The sequence below is a fragment of the Danio rerio genome, chromosome 20 (genome assembly GCF_052040795.2).
Source record: "Danio rerio strain M-AB ecotype USA chromosome 20, GRCz13ab, whole genome shotgun sequence".
NCBI lineage: Eukaryota > Metazoa > Chordata > Actinopteri > Cypriniformes > Danionidae > Danio > Danio rerio.
This window is the reverse complement of record NC_141040.1, coordinates 46,959,319-46,984,000: the sequence shown is the minus strand read 5'-3', so window position 1 is coordinate 46,984,000 and position 24,682 is coordinate 46,959,319. Positions and strand designations below refer to the sequence as shown.

At 36.8% G+C, this 24,682-nt stretch overlaps 2 protein-coding genes and 1 long non-coding RNA gene across 12 annotated transcripts in view; 1 reads left to right on the top strand and 2 right to left on the bottom strand.

Annotated features, from left to right (window-relative positions):
* The window catches only part of ttll2 (tubulin tyrosine ligase-like family, member 2), a 56,774-nt gene extending 46,981 nt beyond the window's left edge, over window positions 1–9,793 (top strand). Inside the window, exons 1-4 of one of the 7 annotated variants that reach the window (XM_087297907.1) lie at window positions 163–540; window positions 731–856; window positions 4,565–4,643; window positions 7,802–9,793. In XM_087297907.1, coding sequence (XP_087154033.1) covers window positions 7,840–9,573 — 1,734 coding nt within the window. In that variant the 5' untranslated portion in view covers window positions 163–540; window positions 731–856; window positions 4,565–4,643; window positions 7,802–7,839 and the 3' untranslated portion in view covers window positions 9,574–9,793. 7 annotated transcript variants of the gene reach the window in all.
* The window catches only part of LOC147839443 (uncharacterized), an 837,962-nt gene that overhangs the window by 407,821 nt on the left and 405,459 nt on the right, over window positions 1–24,682 (bottom strand). The gene's annotated exons all lie outside the window — the stretch shown is intronic.
* The window catches only part of si:ch211-140l13.3, a 35,080-nt gene continuing 22,856 nt past the window's right edge, over window positions 12,459–24,682 (bottom strand). For all 4 annotated transcript variants that reach the window (XM_087298734.1, XM_087298736.1, XM_087298733.1 and 1 more), the window contains exons 11-17: window positions 21,834–21,873; window positions 21,678–21,742; window positions 21,416–21,517; window positions 20,205–20,342; window positions 17,407–17,491; window positions 16,085–16,205; window positions 12,459–16,011 (exon numbers count right to left, since the gene is read on the bottom strand). In XM_087298734.1, coding sequence (XP_087154860.1) covers window positions 15,816–16,011; window positions 16,085–16,205; window positions 17,407–17,491; window positions 20,205–20,342; window positions 21,416–21,517; window positions 21,678–21,742; window positions 21,834–21,873 — 747 coding nt within the window. In that variant the 3' untranslated portion in view covers window positions 12,459–15,815. The remainder of the gene's footprint in view (window positions 16,012–16,084; window positions 16,206–17,406; window positions 17,492–20,204; window positions 20,343–21,415; window positions 21,518–21,677; window positions 21,743–21,833; window positions 21,874–24,682) is intronic.

Genomic DNA, 24,682 nt, shown 5'->3' with positions numbered 1-24,682 from the left:
TTACTTAATTGTTTTTTTTTTCTTTTTACAAATTTATGCGAATGAAACATTAAAAAGTAAGTAATAAACTAATTTGCAACAAGTAGTTTAAACAAGCACATTTTTTGAGTGTATAGTTAACATCTTGTCTTGATGTTTGTCTTGATGTTTACCTTTATGAAGGAGCAGGTGGAGGAGGCGACTATGATGGAGAGCCAAGTGCAGCAGGTGAACATTTAAGGAGCAGCTGGAGGAGGTGACCTTGGGCATGACCATTTCTCCTATGACCAAACGTCTTGTGCAGAGCTGCAGTTTAGGCGCCTGAGGCTGGAGAACGCTAGACGTCCATCGTGGAGAAGCTGAAGGTGGGAGTGATCACCAGCTGGTGTACAGGCTGGCCCTTCAGGATCAATGCGAGGACTCGTCTGTCACTGGAGTCTTACAGGAATCAATCTCATGCTCTCCACTCCTCCATGACCACCACAGCAGCTGCTCTGGATACGGCCTGGCTCAGGATTTTAGAAACCTTGTGATTAATAAAAAAAAAAAGACTAACATACAGTAAGTGCAGATGCCGTTCAAATTATAATGTCTTTTAGGAAGTGTTCCTGGCTCCAGTTGCTCTAAATAATGCAGCATAACAATCCTTTAGAGGATTTGCATTTCAACAGCATTTGGGTTTTATCTGCATGCTAATGCAAAGAGATGTATCTTTAATCGAGTTTTATTTTATTTTATTGCCATTATGGAGGACCAGGTGGAAGAGGATGGAGGGATGGAGGGATAAGTGCTGCAGGTGATCATTATTCATGACCAGGTGGAGGAGGCGACCCTGATGGAGGAACAAGTGCAGCAGGCATCTATTATGGAGGACCAGGTAAAGGAACTGAAGTAATTAAGTTCACTCTCTGTGAACGACGCACAGAAATGAACAAATAACAGGCAGTTTTAGTAGTGAAGTTCGTGCAAAGTGCAAATTACAGAATTTAAACGTGTGTCCAAAGCACTTTGTGTCAAAAATATCGATGCATATCCACACTGAGATATACAAAACTATACAATCTCACATTTGTTTTGATCTCGCGCTCTCTCTTGAGCTGACGTGCTGCATCGTGACGTAGCTAAACAATTCCGAGAGGTTAGTAGCTGCTCTCCTTCCAATATCACTGATTTGATTACAGTTTTTGTTTTTCAATTCTTTTGCCACAAATTTCAGAACTCTGATGCCAATTTTCAACTCAAAACAGTCACTACTTTTAACAGACTCTCCAGTGTTTAAAACTTTGCATGTTGCGTTCATTTCTTTAGACAAGCCATGCATTTGCAGGATCATTCGTTTACATAATCCTTTTATCTTACAAGTTCTACAAGAACAAAATTTAGGTCACCCATAAACAAGATACACTTATTTCAATAAACTATCATTAACAATAATTAAATATTGCTGTTTAAAATATATGATACAGGTCTCATTATGGTTTATACATAAGGGAACAGTACAGACAGTGGTATCACTCAACCAAAGTTTTATTCATTCAATCATTATGTAGGTTTACATTCAACAATAGTATAGTTAACCAGTGTTATCACTACACGTCCCCATAAAGAAAGCTGATATATGGCACAATAAATACATGTAGCAACATATGCAAACTACATCAGGATCTTACATACTGTATATAAAATGCTGTATTTGTCAAAATATTGCAAAAATCACTGTGTACATTTTTTCAAACATATCATGTATACATGTGTGTGTGTGTGTGTGTTCATACACAGCTATATATGGACACCTATATAACTCGTAGGTGAAATATTTACTTAACATATGTACATATTTGTAATTCTAACTGTTAAAAAAAATGGCAATTTTTTGACATGACATACACCCACCGGCCATTTTATTAGGTACACCTTACTAATACAAGATTGAATCCCGTTTTTGACTACAGAACTGCCTTAATACTTTTTGGCATAGATTCAACAAGGCACTGGAAATATTCCTGAGAGATTCTGGTCCATATTGACACTATAGCATCACACAGTTGCAGCAGTTTTGTCAGCTGCACATCCATGATGCGAATCTCCTATTCCATCACATCCCAAAGGTGCTCTACTGGATTGAGATCTGGTGAGTGTGGAGACCATTTGAATACAGTGAACTCATTGTCATTGTCAGTCTGAGATGACATGGCACATTATCCTGCTTGAAGTAGTCATCAGAAGATGAAGACACTGTGGTCATAAAGGTGATAGACATGGTGAGCAGCAATACTCAGGTAGGCTGTGGTGTTGATACAATGCTCAATTGGTACTAATGGGCCCAAAGTGTGGCAAGAAAATATCCCCCACACCATTACACTACCACCACCAGCCTGAACTGTTGATACGAGGCAGGATGGATCCATGCTTTCATATTGTTGATGCCAAATTCTGACCTTACCATCTGAATGTTGCAGCAGAGACTCTTCAGAGCAGGCAACATTTCTCCAATCTTCTATTGTCCAATTTTGGTGAGCCTGTGTGAATTGTAGCCTCAGTTTCCTGTTCTTAGCTGACAGGAGTGGCACCTGGTGTGGTCTTCTGCTGCTGTAGTCCATCTGCCTCAAGGCTGAGCATGTTGTGTGTTCAGAGCTGCTCTTCTCCATACATCAGTTGTAACGAGTAGTTAATTGAGTTACTGTTGTCTTTCTATCAGCTTAAACCAGTCTGGCCATTCTCCTCTGACCTCTGGCATCAACAAGGCACTTGCACCCACAGAACTGCCGCTCACTGGATCTTTTCTCTTTTTCAGACCATTCATTGTAAACCCTAAAAATGGTTGTGCAGGAAAATCACAGTAGATCAGCAGTTTCTGAAATACTCCGTCTAGCCTGTCTGGCTCAACAATCATGCCACATTCAGTCACTTAAATCACCTTTCTTCCCCATTCTGATGTTCAGTTTGAACTGCAGCAGATTGTCTTGACCTTGTCTACATGCCTAAATGCATTGAGTTGCTGCCATGGGATTGGCTGATTAGAAATTTGAGTTAACGAACAGTTGGCCGGTGAGTGCATATGTTATATGTGTGAAATCTATATGAACTAGTATGCCACGTATGTAGTTTGCATATATTTCTATATATCAGATTTCTATTTGGGATCTGTGTTTTCATCAGTCTGGTCTTGATTTGGCCACAGATTCTCCTCATCACAGTGGGGTTTTCATAAGTCAAACATCCTGGAAAGAACCTTGTCAATGCGAATCCTGGCCTGACGTTGGTCTGCTATGATTGGACTTTCTTGCATACAGTAACGAAAAATATGAAAGCACTGTCTGTAAGTGCTACAAGGAACCATATATATGGAATAAGGATGAAATCTATAGATAATGTTGTCCAGTTGGGTCATCTTCTGTGGTAAATGGTGTCATTTGATCTGTCCTGAAACTTTCATCATCTACCATGTAATATTGTACTTCAGTTTCCATAAAGCCATGCATCAAGAGCAACGCAACAGTTATTTATCATTTTGAGTGCTTGTATGAGTTCATCTTACATCATGTTAATTAAATAAATACTCAAGTTATTTCAAATGCAATATGTTGAGTTGAATTTTGAAATGGAATCAATTTGATTATTAATTTGTTCAGTAAACACAGTGTCTGAATTGGTGTGTGTTGTATACAAGCACTTGAAAAAAAAAAAAAGAGTTTTGTAAAAATTTAGCAATTTTGGCACTGGTTGTGTATTTTGGGTTTAAAGTTTAGAAAATTCACACCAGGGTTCTATAATTTGTGGCAAAATGATTTAAACTAATTCAATAAGACAGCCGTGTGAAGTGCTGTCGATTGTAACAGCCTGGTATTTTGTTTTAAGGTTTATTTAGATCTCCAGCTGATGGCAGTGTTTTCATGCTTATTATTTTCTGATTGAGCACGCTGTCCTCCTGATGGAGAGAAAAGGAGACGTCTGTATTGCAAAAATGTACTTAACATCAATTGTAAAAAATAATATGTTGTAAAATTCATATAAAAATAAGAATAATAACAATTATTTATATAAGTTATTTGTAAAATGTAAATACGGTTTAAACCATGCTTTGTTTCATGTAAAGTATGGGAACATATTTAGGCAAATAAATAAATAAATATTTGGGTTTTTTTTTACATAAAGAAAATATTTTAACGTTTAGCGCCGATTCACACTCATTGACGTCACCTGCTGTGAACGCGCACCGCAACACTGTAGCTTGACTGGGTAAAAAGTCTAGATAGGATACAGCTGCGGATATGAAATACGCATAGCATCATTTTTATAACACTATAACAATTAATATTTTACAGTACTGTGACGGATGGATTTAGTGTTAGTGTAGGAATAAACGTTACAATTGAGTAATATAAATGACATAAATAATACGCGGTACAACTACTGTCTACGTTATGAGGGTTGGGGTGGGATAGACGTTAATAAAATACAATTAATGGCAAATTTAATGAATAATATAAATAATTCTCGTTAACTTCCGACCGAAACCATATCTGATCTAACAATCCTTTGGTAGTCAGCCGCAGCAGCTCATATGGCGGGCATTTATTCAAAGGTGTCCTGGCAACGAAAGATGACCAGAGCAGAGGATACAAAAGCGGACAAACCCGACTGACAGGAACTAGAATCGCCAGGTAACAGAGATCGGCCAGGTAAGACTGATTTATGTAGATATGCGCTGTAGATCTATAAACCTTCATGGACGCGGTATAAGGAAATTTAAAAATGCTAATAACATATGGTTGTGCCGTTTATTTTGGTCTAAATTTTACCATTTAAAATGATCACTACTTAACGTTATCTCCACCAGTAAACACCTAACGTGTTTACTTGTGTAATCATTCATAATTCACATAGCCTATGGTTACTGTGAGTCTCAGCATGTTTTAATAAGTCCTATATAAATGAACCCTTATGAAAAATGACCAGTTTTACTGTAAATAAAATAAACAAACAAAAGAACATGCTAATGTCAAATGAACCATGGTTTGATTTGAATGTATTTAACAGGGACATCCACAAAATTACATTAACCTCGAAAGGAAACAATGCCGTCACCTTAGAATTAAACGGTTCTATCTGACATTTTTGTTAAAATTGAATTGTTGACATTCTTATTTACATTATGGGCTGTTTTTTATACGTTGTTTACATTTTAAGAATTTTTTATTTAAAAAACAAATGTTACACACATACTGTTTGCAATGGAATGCAAAAACATTGACGCTCATTATCTTAGCCATTCAGAACGCAGATAGAAGAACCTTATAAATCCAAGGTGACGATGCGTTGTGCCATGTTTTAGCAAGGTTGCTATGTTCCACCTACAGTCCCTGAACATTCATTCATTAATTTTCTTTTTGGCTTAGTCCCTTTATTAACCTGGAGTTGCCACAGCGTAATGAACCGCCAACTTATCCAGCATATGTTTTATGCAGCAGATACCCTTCCAGCTGCAACCCATCTCTGGGAAACATCCACACACACATTCACACACACACACACACTCATACCCATACACTATGGACAATTTTAGCCTACCCAATTCACCCTCTACCACATGTCTTTGGACAGTGGGGGAAACCGGAGCACCCAGAGGAAACCCACGCAAAGGCAGAGAGAACATGCAAACTCCACACAGGAATGCCAACTGAGCCAGCCGGGGCTTGAACCAGTGACCTTCTTGCTTGTGAGGCGACGGCACTACCTACTGCGCCACTGCCTCGCCAACTCAAAAGTCACTGAAAGTTTAACTCAAAATGGCTTCTAGCAATCAGCTTCCTCAAACGGTTTGGGTTGCCTTAACTTACTGGGTTTTACAGTACTTTTACTATTTACTGTGCTCAAATTGTTTAGTTAACTCAAATGGATTTAGTTCACAGTACTCATTAGGATTCATTTTTGAACTTAAATGCTTTGCTGCAATCATTTTTTTTCAAATGGTTTGAGTTATTGTAAGGTTTTGGGCTTTACAGTGTATGGATGTCAATGTTACAGGTTTTGAGCTTTCTTTAAAATATTTTCTTTCATTTTCAACTCATAAACGTTTAGAACCACTTGACGTTGAGTAAATAGTGAGTACATTTGAACTTTTAGGGAAACTATATCTTTAAAACAATCTTAAATTGGGTGACACAGTGGCGCATAAGTAGTGCTATCACCTCACAGCAAGAAGGTTGCTGTTTCGAGCCTCGGCTGGGTCAGTAGGCGTTTCTTTGTACATTTAGCATGTTCTCCCTGCGTTCGCGTCGGTTTCCTCCAGGTGCTCCATTTCCCCCACAGTCTAAAGACATGTGGTACAGGTGAATTGGGTAGGCTAAATTGTCCGTAGTGTATGAGTGTGTGTGGATGTTTCCCAGAGATGGGTTGTGAATGAATGAATGAACAATCTTAAATTGGCTTTCATAAGATCTGTAGATTTCATTATCCAAGAATCACATGACACATATTAAACAAGCTGTTCAAATTATTATCCACAATTACTAAAATGCAGCAAAAGAAGACATTTCGTCACCTTGGACTTATAAGGTTCTGTCTGCATTATAAATGATTTAGATTTTTTTTTTGTGTTCCATATAGCGATCAATGTGTGTAAAAGTTCTCTTTCATACATTACTGTACATTAACATGAGCCTAAATCGTAGACCCTAAATGTAAATGATCAAAATTCTCTTCAATTTGCAAATTGGTGTAAAAATGGGCAAATGCAGATTCAACCTTCTAATTCTGAAAAGTCATTTCCGCTTGCAGTTACTGTAGGTTCTATCAAAGGTTCTATCTGGCAGATCATTAATTGAAGCATTAATTTTTTCAAGAAATACAAGCAGTTTGCTTATTAATTTAATTAAAAAATAAATAAATGGGTGTTGTAACAATATGTTGATGTTTGAGAAAGTACAATTTTTTGCTTTCTATAACATTTCTTAAATGTTTTAGGATGAATATTTTTTCTTGTTTAAATTAAGCATACAATGCCGTGCTAAATATTTTATGCAGTGAAGATGTTCATTTCATGAAATTAATGTGGTCATATTTATTAAATTATATGCTTTATATGATATCTAATGAATTATATGCCCCATGAATAAAATTAAGCATTTACCCTTCAAGGCCTACATCAAATTTAAATACTTTAAAAGAAAACAGACAATGAGCAAATAAGTTATTAAAGTCTAATAAACACCAAAAATGTTTCACTGACTATATATACACTATATAAATAAATCAAATAAAATATAAATAAAAAATATTTCACATTTAATATATTGCATGTTTTAATAACTGTTTCTTTTTCAACAATGTAAAATTAAACGTTTCATCTCAATGTCAAGAAATGCTTCTAAATCATCACATTTACACAGTTTCAGTTGTCTTCTCAATTTTATGTGGTGCGGCGTTATTTAGTCAACTCTGGTTTTGTGTGTCCTTCTGGTCTTTCCTGCTGTCAATGGAGCAGACTGGCAAAATGACAAAGAAAGCTGATCCTGATTGGTCCTCGTGCGTGCATTTGAAATGCTGATGCTCACAGAAAGAACCTTATAGAGCCAAGATAGAGCTGGTTTGTTTGTTTTTTTAAATAAAAAGTCTTAAAATGTAAACAGCTTATAAAAAGATTACATAATGTAAATAAGTTGTCATTTAATAGGAATATGTGAATAACTCAATTTTGGCAAAAAATTTCAGAACCTTATAATTCTCAGGTGACAGTTTGTAAGGTAGCAGGATATAGTAGTTGTGTAATTAAATGGATACCTAAAGCAGTGTTACTTACCCTATTTTCCAACATTTACAGAACAGTTTGACCTCTTGGAGTGATTGGGATGCTCCCTAATGGCCGAACAGGGATATGGTTTTCCTCCGCTGGTGTTTAGACTGCATGGAGGAGCTCCACAAGTGGTGCGGGAGGTTCTGCTAGAGCGAGGATGGGAGGAATTTGATGAAGAGGTGCAACAGGAAGGAGACTGGAACCTCTACTGGAGAACCTCAGGCTTCCGAAACTCTGACTATGAAAACATCCTGCCCTGGCAGAGACTGAACCACCACCCCAAAGTGACCCACGTCACACGGAAGGACTATCTGGTGCGCCACTTGCGGAGAATGAAGTGCGCTTTCGGCGCAACCCTGTATGGCTTCAGCCCTTCCACTTTCATACTGCCAAACGAATACACCAAATTTCTAGGAGTGTACACTAAGAATCACTCGTCACGCTACTGGATTTGTAAACCCGTGGACCTGTCGAGAGGTAGAGGGATATTTCTGTTCGAAGATATCAAGGATTTGGTTTACGACTCTTCGGTGATTGTACAGAGATACATCAGCAACCCACTTCTCATTTCAGGCTACAAATTCGATCTACGCATCTACGTTTGTGTTAAAAGCTTCTCTCCTCTTGTCATTTACATGCACCAGGAAGGCCTAGTGCGTTTCGCCACGGAGAAGTACACCCTTGCTTCCTTACACAACCTATACTCGCACTTGACCAACACCAGCATCAACAGATTTGGATTGTGCTATGCCATGGACAAAGAGCGAGTGGGTAAAGGATGCAAGTGGACCTTGAGCCAATTCCGCTGCTTTCTTCACAAACAAGATGTAAATGAGCTACTCCTGTGGCACAAAATCAGTAATATCGTCACGTTGACTCTTCTCAAAGCGGTTCCTTGCATTCCCTCTAGCCCGAATTGCCTGGAACTGTTAGGGTTTGATATTCTCATCGATTCCAGCTATAAACCGTGGCTTCTTGAGGTCAACCACAGTCCGGCACTTTCAGTGGACTGCGCTGCTGATGTAACAGTCAAGAAAGGGCTGATTGGTGATTTCATTGACCTGTTGAACTACAGGACGATTGATAGCTTCAGACAGAAGGGACACCTCAGGAAGAAGTATACACGATCGGGGAGCAAGGATTTACAGCCCAAAGTCTTTCAAGGGATTCTGCTGTCCAAGACTTTACATGCAACTCCTATACGAAAAAGAAGCTGGACTCGGCCTATCTCAACTTCTTTAGGTTCTCGAGACATTGGGTTGTGTTCGGTTAATGCTAGTGCTAGAAATTCCACAGTGTATGCAAACCGCCCTGTTTCCAAATCTAAAAGTTATGATAAGTCAACTGAGAAGGTAATTGCAGTTGAGGTGGAATCGGATGATCTGAATCTAAGACCAAAAAACAGCACAAGAAACACCCCATCTTCAGTGTGTAAGCTACCTTCTCTTTATGAAAACAAACTCAAGTCTCCAACCTTCGCTTGGGACTGCAGGACTCCGGATAGAGGGGTCCCTGCTTGTCGTGTTGGAGACTTCATACTGACGTTTCCATTTAATGAGGCAACTTGGAAAGCATCTCGAGAGAAGGTGGATGTTAAGGTGGTTGTGAACGAGGTCCAGAAACTCACCAATCGACTGGCATCTTCTTTTAATGCAAACGAAAGGATGAAGACGGGCAGCAGTCGCACTGGAGGAGCAGTCAGGGACAAATTTGAGGCTCTGCTTTGGGGGCCAAAAGATCCACCTCTTCTTAGCGAATGCTGCTTCTCTGGTTCAGAATTGAAAAGTAAAGGCATTTAGGTAGGTTAAACACAAAACAAGAGGAACTGAACCACCACCACCAGGTTGGCTCCGCCTTGCCTTCATCTTCAGGCAGTATTTGCCAACTCTTCACGAGACCTGCATCATCGACGGGGCTTAGGCCAAAGGACTATACACAAAGGACAGTAGCTGAAATTACACAAAGGACAGTAGCTGAAATTGCAATGTTTTATGCTTCCTCAATAAATGATAAAACATTTATCTGCCTCCTGAGTCTTTCTGGTAGAACCAAATAATATTGAGACAAAATAAAATAAAAACATAAAAATAATACAAATGAAGGAACTTTAAATATTGCTTTTGTTGAAAGGTTCTATTTAGGTTCTATGTTAGGTGTGCAATCTGACACAATGACAATGCCACAAATCATGAAAATAAAGCTTCTTTATTTTGGTCTCTTGTCAATACAAGATCTAAAACAGAAATAAACGGTATGGATTACGCCAAGGGAAAGTTGTATAACTCAAATTTTTTTCAACAATCTTACTTTCCCTATTTCAGATATCACTCCCTGGAGCATCTGACATCATGTGCCTCACCCAGGACATGCGTTAGGGCTTCCCCTACTGTAATACACCTAAAACACAGATTGCTGTAAAACTCGTAAATGGCAGGGAAGCGTTTTTTCTCGTTAACTGGAGGGGAAGAGTTAAGCGAAATCATTTATCGATTTCATGATGAACCCCATAATACCAGCCATACATATAAAGCAAATAATGTCCTTCAATTCGGTCACGACCAGCGACTGTCATCCTATCTCCATCATTGAAAGCTGCTTGTATTTCTGTCTGTTCCATTGCTCCGTTTATTAGATGTTTGCTCATGCTTTATTTCACAGTCTAAAGCGAGTCAAACGCACAAAATGCATTTGTGCATCATCTTTGCATTAACTTCCCATGTACATCTCTCGCACTTCTTCTGCGTCTGCTTACTGCACAGGCTGCAAACCGCGATCACGGAATTGCGAGAAACCAGGGTGTCTAAAATACATGTTTTTGGGTGATAGTTGAGATGCCCTATTTTTATGTCTGCTTTAAATTAATATTTAATAATAAAATCCCATAAAATAAAGTAAAAAGAATAAAAAGATCAAAAATTGGGTGAAATAATTTTGCATTACTATTCAGCATAACAGACATACGTTACATACTGTATGTTAAACTAAAACTATATTTTTATTCAGACCTGAGCTAATTAAAATGCATAAGGAATAAGTAATCATCAAAACTTTATTGCATCGTATTTTAAATGATGAAAATGTCCTTGCTGACAAAAACAGCTTTGAAGGATAGTGAGCAAGTATAACGATTTACAATGATAATAAGTATTCTGGTGCTAGGATTGAGCGATGTCGACCAATTTGGCATCGTACAATGTCTAATGTGAAACATCAAGATGAACGATGGCATGGTTGTTGTAGGCGGTAGTGAACTAATTTATGAATTATTAATCAATTCATAACAAATTGATTATTTGTAGCCTGCCGTTTTTAACCACCTGACACGCATGGTCTGTTTTACTCATAACCAAATCATAAAATAAATAAATATAAGTAACACACAAATTACCACCTGTCAATCACTTTTTTCGTACATAGGGTGATCTGTGTCGTTATAATGGCGTCGACAAACTTTGTTGGTAAAAAAGGTGCACAACCAACAGCAACCAACCAACAGTACCTGAGGTTTTCACTAAAATTACAAGGGTGAAAGTGAAAGACGGAAACAGTGTACTGACACTGTGACACATTACCTGATAGATTTAAGACAACGAAGAGTCGTTAGATAGAGAAAAGATTAATTCAATTATAGTGAGACACGATCAGTGCTTAATTTGTGAATTGCGAGGTCCCAGAACAGATCGGGGTAATGGATCTGCCATGCTACCCGAGAATGGAGAGATGTTACGCACGAAAAAGGATAGCGAGGCGTTGGATAGCGGAGGGGTGTCGCAGACAAAAGTTATTAGTTGTGGAGCAAAGTAAAAAGTGAACAGCGGAGGGAGGAGGAGAGCGGGTGAGGAGGCGGATCGGTAAAATGAGGTGCCAGATCAGATTTCAGAGGTGCCGAATCCAGATCCGGCATATTCTGCCACTTATTAGGCCCTGGACACGATCCAGCGGTACAATCTTGATAAACTGTCTGACGTGCACTGCTATCTGGGCTTTTGTGCTCAAAGCACCCGCTGGCTGCCTGGCGCTCAGACGTCCACATATGCTGCAGAGCGTGCCTGTGTGTGGTCACGTGATGTGCGTTTTCAGTGGTATAGATGGAGAGCTGTTCAGAAATGCTAGATGAAACACCAGTGTGAACGTGAATCGTTTTCATCCTAAAATGGCATTTTAAACTAAGACGTGTTCGTGTAAACAGGGCCTAAGTGTGTATTTTTCACAAGCAGGTTGCTGCTGCGACGGGGGCAGGGTGGAGGATCGCAATGCCGGCTCAGCATTGTGATGTCTATCGGTCATTGGCAATGGACAGTGGCATGGTCTTTCGACCTAACCCTATTTGGTGCTGCACTGTGATCCCTAAATAATCTGTCACAAAATGATTCTTGTTCATATACAGTACTTGTTCATATACTGTTGCTCCAAAAATAAAGTTACACAACAAAATATGCACAAAATGTGACCGTATTACACTTCTCTTGTTTTGATGCTGGAAAAGCCCCTTTAACTACATGTATACAAGGTAGGTAGTAATGTTTCTGTGTTGACATGAGATTCTCGATGCAGTACAGTTTCAGCAGAAGGTCGCACATGTTCACCTGCATACTGTATCAGATGTGCTCATGCTGAGAGAAGCTGTTAGCAACATGAGACGCATGCTGACAGCGCATGCAAAAATAAACAGCCATAGTTCATCCAGTTGACAATACGGTACAGTTTATTGGCATCTTTAGAGAAACGATTTAAATCAGCTGAAATAATGAATATAGGAATTTTTTTTTTTTTTTACACTTCCAACTCATTTTAGTGCACACTTTATAATCAGGGTTCATATACAATTTTGCCAAAAATATTCCAGGACTTGACTCAATTTTTATGACCTAATGTTTCATGTAATGTCTACATATTTGTGGCAAATCATAAGAAAAACAGTGAATGTTTAAATTTATTACAGCATATCATAAAAAAAAGCAACAATCTCTTCGGTTTCAATTTATTTTTATGTCTATTTAAAACAGATGATGCTTCACAGCACTAATGATGTGAGCATGTTTTTGGCCAAGAAAAGAAGTAAAAACAACTAACCTCCATTTCAGTATACAGATATTTGTCAAACTCATTTTAGATGATGTTAATAGTTTGTTAAACTAGTAATAGTAGGTAAAACTACTTCTATTGTAAAGCTGTGATCACACTGTACTTTTCGCTCTACAGACTTACATTCATAGTCATGCGAATGGGGCAGACCAGAAACGCAAGCACATGCAGGCCCGGATTAGCAATTTAGAGGCCCCTGGGCACATTGTCTTGTAGGGCCCCCTACCCGGCCACACCCCTATAGTTGTATAAAAAAAAATAAGTATATTATATTCTTTAATAAAATGAATCTATAATGTACTGCCCGCATTTTAAAAATAAATGATATATAGTACATATATTGATAGTCTACACAGATTTGACTTATTCTTAAAGCATTTAAAGCACACTTTGATAAATAAATATAGTAATAAAATTAGTAAAAGTTAATGGTTTTAGTATTCTTGTTCAAGTTCACTGAAGCAGTACTACAATATATATTTTAAAAGGTATTAATTATAAATACAAACTAGTTCTATTAAGATGTCACCAACATTTAACACCAGGTGGAAAATAACTTTATGAAATATTTAAAAATTACTATTTAGATGCTGTTTATACACATGAAATAAGCTAAACCTTATTAAATACCCACGAGCCACTTGTGACTTTATGTCACATTCTCATTATTTTCACTTTTAAACAAAAATATTTCCTTTCTATTAAAAATAACTATATTTCCACTCTGATATGTTATGGGGAAAAAAAGAAAAAAAAGAAAGAGTTCATAAGACGCTGGATTTGAACCTGTTGATGATCAATCGCATCAAAACATGTTACCACGTGCTTTACAAGCTACGCCACTCACGCTGCTGTCAGTTGCGCTCTAGTTATTTTGTGTCTGTCAATCAAACAGTGATGGGTGGAAAATCACTCAAATAGTTTATTCCAATGAGGTTTGTACTTAGCTTAAATAGACACTCCAAAATTTGGATTTTTCACCCCTCATGCCCATAATGCCCATTGGTTAATCCGGCCCTGAGCATGTGCGACAAGTTTCGTATTTCGCTGCATTCGAAAGTTTAAGCTTGGTGAATTCTTACCTGCGAAATAACACCAGGTGATTGCGTTAGACCAATAGAAGATCATTTAAAATGAGAAATTTGAAATCTGGAGCAATCGCTCACTTTTATTAACGCCTAATCATATTGTTTAACCCTGCCCCTTTTCACAGTGTTGTACGACAGAATTTTGCAAGCAAAAGCTCTAGTGTTACCGCAGCTTAAGTCACTTTAGACAAAAACGTCTGCAAAATGACTAATATGTAATTTCATGACTTTTTCAAAACTTTGTGGGTTTTTAGTTTTTCCAAATCTTTTCCAGGCCTGGATAACACCATGTCAAAATTCCATGACTTTTCCAAGTTTTCCATGACCGTATAACCCGCATAATATACAACATTCACTCCAAAGCATGTTATTCTCTATATCAGTAAAGACACTGTTTCTAAACTCTCTAAAACTTCTTAATTGCAGTCCTCAGTTTGATTTTATCATCATACTGTCATGGGCCAGGTTTGATTTCATTTATTATCTTCTAGTAGTCTTAGAATTTAAATATTTTGCTAATATATGAATGAAAAATTGACTTTTATTTCAAAAAGAAAAATCTCTCTCTCTCTTTCTCTTCTTAAACATGCTTAAATACTTGTGCTACATGACAGTATAAAAGCTTTTTTTTACCCTAGTATATAAGATTTAAGGTTTGGGACTCTGCTGAAGTCTGTTCTGAAATAAAAGCGTCAGAGTTGATGTAATTCACAACAGACATGTGACATATCTGGTGTTCACATATCTGTACTGCACTTCAATAATGCGACTTTCAGCGCATATAAAGTGTCCTTCCATCGTGTGATAGTGTCCATGGTTAATTTGTTTGGCTGCAGAATACAGCGTGAGAATGAGAGATGAGCTGCCTTATTTACTTTTCACTCTTGTGGATAGAGAAACGTGTTGTACGCACAGACATCTATTATCCTACATAATTCATTTTGCTTGTTAACGCAAAGATTTGCTTCAAAACTATTTCTAAATTCAGTTCTAATTTCCAGCAACGAATAAATGAACAATAATAACCAAGTGTGTTCAAAAACCTGAGTTATATCCTAATACACATGCTGTGCCCCATATGGTCTGAAACCTGACAGGTGGGCAAATCTAAGCTTGTTTTTAATAAAACAAATATAAATATGCATATAATAAATGATACTGCTAATAATAATAACATTGCGCCAGGTGTATGATAGGGCCCTTAATGCGTTTGCGCCCTGAGCTTTGCACTTTGTGCATAGATCATTAAAATAGAGCCCCACGACTGTGACTTGGAAAACCATTTATCTAGAGCTTTAATTGACAAGGCTTTAATTAAAATGCATGTAAATGTTTCAGTTGTTGCTAATAAACAATGTGAAAATTCTGGGTTCCACATAATTCCTGCATATTGTTCCAACACTAATCAATAAAGATAACTCGATTTTTTTTTTGAGTAGATTGAACATAAACAATTAGGTTGCCTCCCCAAAAAACTTAAGAATTGTGTTTCAACTCATTTTAAATACATAGTTTGAACAAGCACAAAAGTCATTTTTTAAATGAAGTAACCAAGCTGTAAGTGCTCTGCTCACTTGTGTAAAACTCATTTGCATAAGAAATACAATTATGTTTGCATTTAAGAGACACAAAGCTTTCATCTAAAAAAACAAACAGCATTTACAGTACTGAATAATAAAATATTTATGAGGCATTTTATGGCAACATCTGTGAGTCAGATTACATCAAAAAGCATTTGCCTGCTTAAAAATAGTGCCTGAAGCTCCTAAAAACGTTTTTCTTCTTCAACATGATGACTATACGTTTCCTAATAGTTTCTAAGTGCTTTTTTGTGGAATATAAAAAACAATAAATAGAGGATTTAGTGTCTAAGTAGATTTTTTGTCCATTATAATGACCCCTTCATTGTTTTTAATGCGAACCCTACCAGATGAGAACTTTGTTTCTTGTCTCCCGTTTGTGTAGACTGTTTTAATGGTTCCATCCGGGAATATTCTGCGCTTGTACTGTGTCGTGTGGATCTCTCTCTGACCATTAGTGAACTCCACCACCTTTTCACCATGTCTGTGGAAACAGTGTGTGAATAAAATTAAAGCAAGAAAAGCAAACAGACAGGACAAGCAGATGTTTTACCTACTGTGAAATCTTGACAACAGTTCCATCTGGGAAAATGCTTTCTTCTTGACCATCAGAATGGAGAATCTTAACCGTGCCGTCTGGGAAGGAAATTTCCCTTGTACCATCCGGATGGTGTTTTTCTAGGAAATGTAAGATTTCAACAGACATTTAAAATTGCTTATTTGCTGTCAAATTAGAATAAAACATAAAGGGTAAGTTCAACCAATAATATAAATTACGTAATTAATAACTCATCTTCATGTTCATACAATCCCCTGAGATCTTTGTTCATCTTCATAAAATAAATTAACATATTTTAAATGAAACCGAAGAGCTCCCTCATCCTCCTTAGACAGCAAGGTATCTCAAGACGGTCAAAGTTTAGAAAAGGAACCAAAAACATTCAGTGTAATTTCACTGGTTTAAATGTGATCATATGAAGCTCCAAGAACACTTATATCCGGCTAACTCATTTGTTTCCAAATATGTTGATGTTGCGAGTAGTTGTACATTTTGTGGTAAGGATGATATAATACATTTATTTTGTATGTGTGAATTTGTTCAGAAATTTTGGTTTGACCTGTATCATTATTTAAACACTTCTCTTACCTTTGCACAATCTTTTAGTTTAAAATAAATTATTTGTTATTACTTAGAATCTTCACATAAATATAAAGAATTTATTAATTTTCATCTTGTTTGAAATTTTTTTTCGACATTTTCTGATTGAAGTTGACTCACTGCTCAAATCTTTTCGTATGTGTAACAACAAAAAAATTGTCAGATTCTTGGTTTCATGTGAAGAACTGTTGTCTACTGACTCTGAGTTAGACAACTTTCCTGTAATGCTCTTAATTAACTAATTTATTTTTTATACAATTGCAACTTATTTACCCTTTTCTTTGTTTTGTTAAGTCTTTTTTCTTTCTGCAGCTAATGTAGTTTGTATTTTCCCTCTGTTGTATCTCTTTTAGATTGATCTCCTGATTGTGGTTGTATATTTTCATCCTTTAATAAAATCGCGAAGCACTGAAGTCACAGAATGTTTTGACAATGTTTTTGGTTACGTTTCTGGACTTCGTACATAACTGGACCATTGCTGTCTATAGAGGATTAGAGAGCCCAGATTTGATCTAAAATACCTTAATTTGGGTTCTGAAGTAAAACTCAGTGGATTGGAATGACATGGAACAAATGCACTAATCCTGTAAAATCGATTTTTACTGGTGGTAAAATGTTTATAAATAACTACAGATAAACTCTCAGTGATGCATTAAATTAAACACAGAACATTGAAGAGTGAAAACTGAAACAGTGTCCATGCTTTTGTTTTTTTCTAACCTCTTTGGTTGTTTGGAAACTGTACAACTTCCAATCCAGATGGGTATGTTGAGTGTGTTGTTTGAGCATCACAATAGTAGTATATCTAAACAAAAAGGAGGTAAAATGGCTAATTAATACATCTGAAATTGTTTAGTTGTTAATAATGGCTGTAAACACACAAAAAATTGGTTAATGAACAAATCATTGCTTGTTTAAGACAACCAACTGTAGGAGACACTTTCTGTCCGTCTTCATATGCACCAGACACTTTACACCAGACAGTTTGTAATGAACATGTTTAATTTAAAAGTCTATATTTAATCATAAGTTATATTTTATTACATTATTATTGAAGGCACTTTTAACCTTTCTCCACTATAGAGAAATGTTTGTGAGTTAAAAATGTTCTTTATGGAGCCATTGCCTTTTTTAATTAACCTTTAAGGGTATACTGTAGTTTTATTTTTTAATAGTGTGAATTCGATTTGTTTTATCATTTCTGTTTTCTTTTTGGGCACTAGAAATTTAGTTTGCAGTTTTTTTAATAGCTTTTGTTACGTCAACAGTTTTAATAAAATGTTGTTTGAGTTAATTAGTACGAATTAAAATTTCAAAATTACTTATGAAACCTACTGGAAGTTTCAGAATTAAAATGACTTCAATTTAATTCAATGAAGTTTTCTTTCCATTATTGAACACTCACCTTTATTAGGTACACCTGAGCAACTGCTCGGTAATTTCTAATCAGCCAATCACATGGCAGCAATTCAATACATTTAGGCATGTAGACATGGCCAAGACGATCTACTGTAGTTCAAAACGAGCATCAGAATGGGGAAGAAAGGTGATTTAAGTGACTTGTGGCATGACTGTTGGTGTCAGATGGACTGGCCTGAGTATTTCAGAAACTGCTGATCTACTGGGATTTTCACGCACAACTATCTCTAGGGTTTGCAGAGAATAGTTAGAAAAAGACAAAATATCCAGTGAGTGGCAGTTTAGTTGGCACAAATGCCTTATTAATGTTAGAACTCAGAAGAGAATGGCCAGACTGGTTCCAGCTGATAGAAAGGCAACAGTAACTCAAATAACCACTCGTTGCGACCGAGGTCTGCAGAAGAGCAGCTCTGAAAACACTTGAACATTGAGGCGGATGGGCTACAGCAGCAGAAGACCACACCAGGTGCCACTCTTGTCAGTTAAGAACAGGAAACTGAGGCTACAATTCACACAGGTTCACCAAAATTGGACAATAGAAGATTGGTAAAACATTGCTTGGTCTGACGAGTCTCGATTTCAGCTGCAAATTCAGATGGTAGGGTCGGAATTTGGTGTCAACAACAACATGGATCCATCCTGCCTTGTATCAACGAATCAGGCTGGTGGTGGTGGTGGTGTTATAGTTTGGGTGATATATTTTGGCATTTATATTTACTTTGGGCCCATTAGTACCAATTGAGCATCGTGTCAATCTGAGTAACAATGCTACAGTCTACTTCATTTATTATTGCTGACCATGTCTATCTCTTTATGACCACGGTGTACTCATCTTCTGATGGCTATTTCCAGCAGGATAACGCACCATGTCATAAAGTGCAAATTATCTCAAACTGGTTTCTTGAACTTAACAAAAAGTTCACTGTACTCAAATGGTCTCCACAGTCACCAGATCTCAATCCAATAGAGCACATTTGGGATGTGGTGGAATGGGAGATTCGCTTCATAGATGTCCAGCCAACAAATCTGCAGCAACTGCGTGATGCTATCATGTCAATATAAATCAAAATCTCAGAGGAATATTTCCAGTACATTGTTGAATCTATACCATTAAGGATTAAGGCAGTTCTGAAAGCAAAAATGGGTCCAAACCAGTCCCAGTAATGTGTACCCAATAAAGTTGCCGGTGAGTGTATATGTGTGAGTAACTTAAGATTTAAACAAAATTATGCATGGAAATGGCTCAAGGGCACGTTTCTGTTGCAATACATCAAAACCTGTGATAACTCCCTTTTTTATGATGTCATCAAGCACTCCAGGTTATTGGTAAAAGACTTTGGATGGATGCAGTTTTTTAGGTTTTTTTAACAAAAAAGCAGAAAAACTAGATGGAAACTTGGCTTTTGTAAACATGATAGATTTGACAACTGTCATCTGTGCGAAAGAGATCAGAAAGAAGAAAGAATGTTGCCATTTTTAGTGCTTTAGTCATGTAAACGTACCTCTAATTTGTACGTTATCAATAGACCGCTTAGTTTTATCGTCTCACTGGCAGTTTTATGTAATTGCGCTTTCATACTAGTTTCCCGTCTTTAATAAATCAGGCCTTAAAGGCACTGTGTGGAGTTTTCATGTTCTCCCTGTGTTCGTGATGGTTTCCTCCTGGTGCTCCAGTTTCCCCCACAGTCCATAGACATGCGGTATAGGAAAACTGGATGATCAAAAATTGGTATATGCCTGTGTGTATAGTGAATGAGAGAGTATGGATGTTTCCCAGTACTGGGTTGTGGCTGGAATAGTTGGCGGTTCATTTCACCGTGGCAACCCTTGATAAATAAGGGACAAAGCCAAAGGAAAATGAATAAATAAATCAAACTAAACCATAAAAAAACCAAAAGAGAATAAAACGTGATGTTTTAAAAACAGTAAATACTCTGATCTGTGGAGAACGCAGACACGCCTGCAGAGTAGCTCAATGCCTGTAGGAACATGTTAACGTTCTGGCTGATGACCACAAAATCATTAGTGAACCTTAAAATGTTGCAACACAGCAGCAGAATCTGTGAGAACAGACTTTATAAGACATCAATGATACACACCACCGTCCCATCAGCCAGTGTGCGTTTAATATCTCCGTTGAAGAAGGTGACAGTGACCGACTTGTCAAGACTGATCTCTTTCTTTGTCCCATTGCGGAATATAATCACGCGACTTCCGCTCCAAAACAGACGTTCAACCTACAAAAAGCAGAGGATTTGGAAAAAGGTTGAAAGATTTCGTGCAATTTCCTATATGGGCCATTTCAATGTGTTGATGTAATAAGCCCATGAACATTTCCTGCTTGTTATCAAACTATTTCATAACTGTAACTAGAGGCAAATCAATCAAATCTTAATGTTAAAACAGCCGTCATAACATTATATATTAATATGTGGCTCTTTTTGGATTCTCGGAAGCTGTAGAAATTAAATATTTAAAACAGGAAATACGTTAGGAACATTGTTTTTGTTTACATCCCTCAAAATATATATAAGTCAAATCTCTCTTTTAATGTCAGATTTTTAATAGAAAGCTCTACAATATTATATTTGTGCATTTACATTAGATAAGTCAGTACTGAAGCCAAATCTGGAGCTTATCTAACAAAATAACTTACAATAACGGTCCAAAAACTACAGTAGTACACCCAAATTTATATGTTATAAAAAAATATTTGATACAAAAAAGAGGCGGAGTCAGTTGGCATTTCTGTGTGGAGTTTGCATGTTGCCCCACAGTCTAAAGACATGTGGTACAGGTGAATTGGGTAGGGGTAAATTGTCCGTATTGTATGAGTGTGTGTGTGTGAGTGAATGTGTGTGTGAATGTTTCCCAGAGATGGGTTGCGGCTGGAAGGGCATCCACTGCGTAAAAATGTGCTGGATAAGTTGGCGGTTCATTCCTCTGTGGTGACCCCGGATTAATAAAGGGACTAAGCCGACAAGAAAATGAATGAATGAAAAAATTAAAACAACTTAGTTGAAATTTTAAAAGGTTGTACTTTTTTTTTTGCAATATTTTGCTTGAATTTAATTGTATTATCTTTTCATTTCTAAAGCTGTTAGGTGACTAAAGTATTATTTTAATAAATATATCTGTTTAATAAATTTGTTTTGTTGAAATACATTGTCTATATTCACTGAGAAATTGATTAAAATACTCATTTTCAATATGGGGTGTACTCAATTATGCTGAACACTGTATATAATTTTAAATATTGCCATATATCACTTTCTATGTGGGTTATGTTAACAAAAAAAATCATTCTCACCCTTCCATCTGGATAGCGTGTTTCCTCTCGCACGTTGTCTTTTCTGGTTTGGGATGTTAATTGTGCATCATTGTGGTCAGGATGGTGATAAAACGAACTTCCCTTTGAACAAAAATGTCATTACAATACTATGATGCACTGTATATTTCATAAGAGCAGTTGAGTAAAGGAGGTGAAATACTGTGCGTCAGTATTATGTTGTGTTTTACTGATACTGTACAACAATGATGGCGAACTGTCTCTTTAAGGGCAAATTAAATACCTTTCCGCCTTGTGTAATCAGGTCTTTGTTCTGAAGGTTGTCAAAGGAAAGTACAGAATTCCTTCCTTTTGCAAAACACACAAGACATGGCAAGTTCATGTAACGAGTGATGACAGTCTGTATGTTAGTTTATGTGAAATGAAGCACAAAACTCACTCGAAGAGCTGCCTGTTGTCCCAATAGAGCCTCCGTTTGCCTGTTCAGGAAGTAAAGAGAAAGTTTGGGTTACAAAAACAAAATTTATTTCAATAATTTGCAACAGTATAATTGCATAAGACGGCATGGTGGCTCAGTGGTTAGCACTGTCGCCTCACAGCAAGAAGGTTGCTGGTTTGAGTCCCAGCTGAGCCAGCTGGCATTTCCGACTGGAGTTAGCATGTTCTCCCTATGTCCATGTGGGATTCCTTCAGGAGCTCCGATTTCCCCCACAGTGCAAAGACATGCGCTATAGATGAATTGTATGAACTAAAATGTCCGCAGTGTATGAGTGTGTGTATATGAATGAGTGTGTATGGTTGTTTCCCAATACTGGGTTGCAGCTGTAAGAGCATTTGCTGTGTAAAACATGGAATAGTTGCTGGAATTGCTAGAATAGTTGGCGGTTAATTTCGCTGTGGCGATCTCTGAAATAGAGACCAAGCCAAAGTAAAACTAATGAACCTATTTAGTGAAAGTAATGCAGTATTTGCTCACTCTGTGCCTTTTATATCGACTAGCTCTTTGTGTTGATTAATAATGAACAGGGCAAACAATTACAATATCAAATCAGGATTTAACACTTCCACTGTATGACATGGAGACGGGTAGATGCATTACACATGCATGAATTAATTATAAAGAGCTGAGTCAATTATCTGACACTGGTCTTTGAGATCCAGCATCAATTATTAGTGAAGAGCTTGAAGGGGCCCTTGAGAATGTATTACACACCTCAGCGGCTTTACAGAAGTTCAGTTTATCAAGGTTTCATCCAGTCAAGTTCTTATTAAGACCCTTTTAAGACCATTAAAAACTAAATTTTAGACTTATACAGGATTTTTTATCGGTTTATTACCGGTATTATCATAAGGAATCATATTATTTATTTTTTTTAATGGGGAATTTGCTGTAAACATGTTTAACAGCTGTTGTGAATTGTATTTCCTTGCAATAAAAAAACTTAAATATAAAAAAAAGGTTTTATTGAGATGTATCGTTGGTTATTGGATGGATGTCAGCCAGATTGAGTAGCATTACTTGGACAAAAGAAAATTAAGACCTGTTTAAAATGATTTAAGACCTACAACACAACATTTCAGTAAATTTAAGACTTTTTAAGGCCTGACATTTAGTTTTGTAATTTAAGACATTTTAAGACTTTCCCCCTGGTTTATAGCTCAACTGAATGTAGGGTTCTTTACCTACAGTAGCAAACTACTAAAATAAGAAAGACATATGCATATTTGCATTAAAGCTACACAACTATGAAAAAAAAAAATAAATAAATAAAGAAACAAGAGACCTCATGAAAATTCAGTTTCTCAGAATTTTATGATTTGTTGTTTTGAGTAAAACTTAATTTTTGATTTATTCTGTGAAACACTGAAAGATAAGTTTTTATCAAATTAAATTTTTTAGTTTAAAGTTATTTAGCATACAATATCAAAAGGGCACTGTGTTTTCAAACATGGTGTATTCATTTTTTAGACGACATGAAATCACTTTTTTTTACTTAAAAAGTAAATCAAAATTCACTCAAAATTAAAGTATTTTGGTCTCACTTTACATTAAGGTTTCATTAGTTAAGTATTTACTAATATCAACTGATAATGAACAATATTTGTACAACATTTATTATTCATGATTCATCATTTACCAATGCATATTTATAGAAATACAAAATCATGCTTGATAACATTAGTTAGCGCACTGTGAGTTAACATGCATTATTAAACGGCTGTCTAAAATACTAATTTCTGAATGGTCAGTCACAACATTCCAAGGTATGTTGTTCCCGGAAAACAACCTCTAAATAACACTATGATAATAACTTCATATCACTTTGACCGACTGCGAATATGTTCAAATCCATATACTTACATCCAGATTCATATCTATGTGTTTGTTTGTCATGCTGCATTTTTGATTGTTTGGCACCATCTTATGAATGAATAATACGTAGGTTATGCCGAGTTCAGACTGCATGATTTTCAAAGTAGTCGTGTCACAGATGTTTTCAAACTGCATTACTATCTGGGTTATCGTTCCGTCGATGCTTTGTTTACAATGCAAGATGTATCGGCGACATGGGGTTTCACAGTGCATGACTTTAAAAGAGGAAGAATCGACAACAATTTTGTCTACGTTTCACAACCAAACACACATAAGAAGACATGGAAAAATTGCGAGGACATGTAATATATATCTTGCTATAAACTACATAATGAGAAAGAAGCTTTTAGTGGGGTAGAAAATGTACTTATTTTGCTCACCTGGCTTAAAAATGGAGCAATTTCTCTTAAACTTTTTTCTTTTTAGTTGTGCGTATTGCTCAGATGACACGTTAACCAGACACGATGCTCCTGTCAAATTTACAGTAGTTTTTCCTCCATTTCTTGGGTCCATATAAACAGAAAAGGAGCGCTTTTAACTTCTCCACCAACCTCCCGCTGCCTGCAGGTACCCACAGTAGGGAATGCTGCTCTCTTATTGGCTGTAGGTGATCGCCGATGTTATTTTCAATCAGAATTAATTTCACACAGCATGATTTTAGCATGCCAAATACCTCTTGGATGCCAACAACTCATCTGCGATTCTTTCAGATGGCGTCTTCGATAGTTCATACTGTGTGATTATTACTCGTATGAACGAGCACCGATTTGCTTGTGATTTCAGGTATTTTTCAGCTATTTCTCAAAACCTGTTGCCGAGTCAAAATTGGGGCTAAATCATGCAGTCTGAACTCTGCATTGCTCTATACTTTATTCATCCAGTTTTGTTTCTGTAAGCTTTACATTTTTGACTGT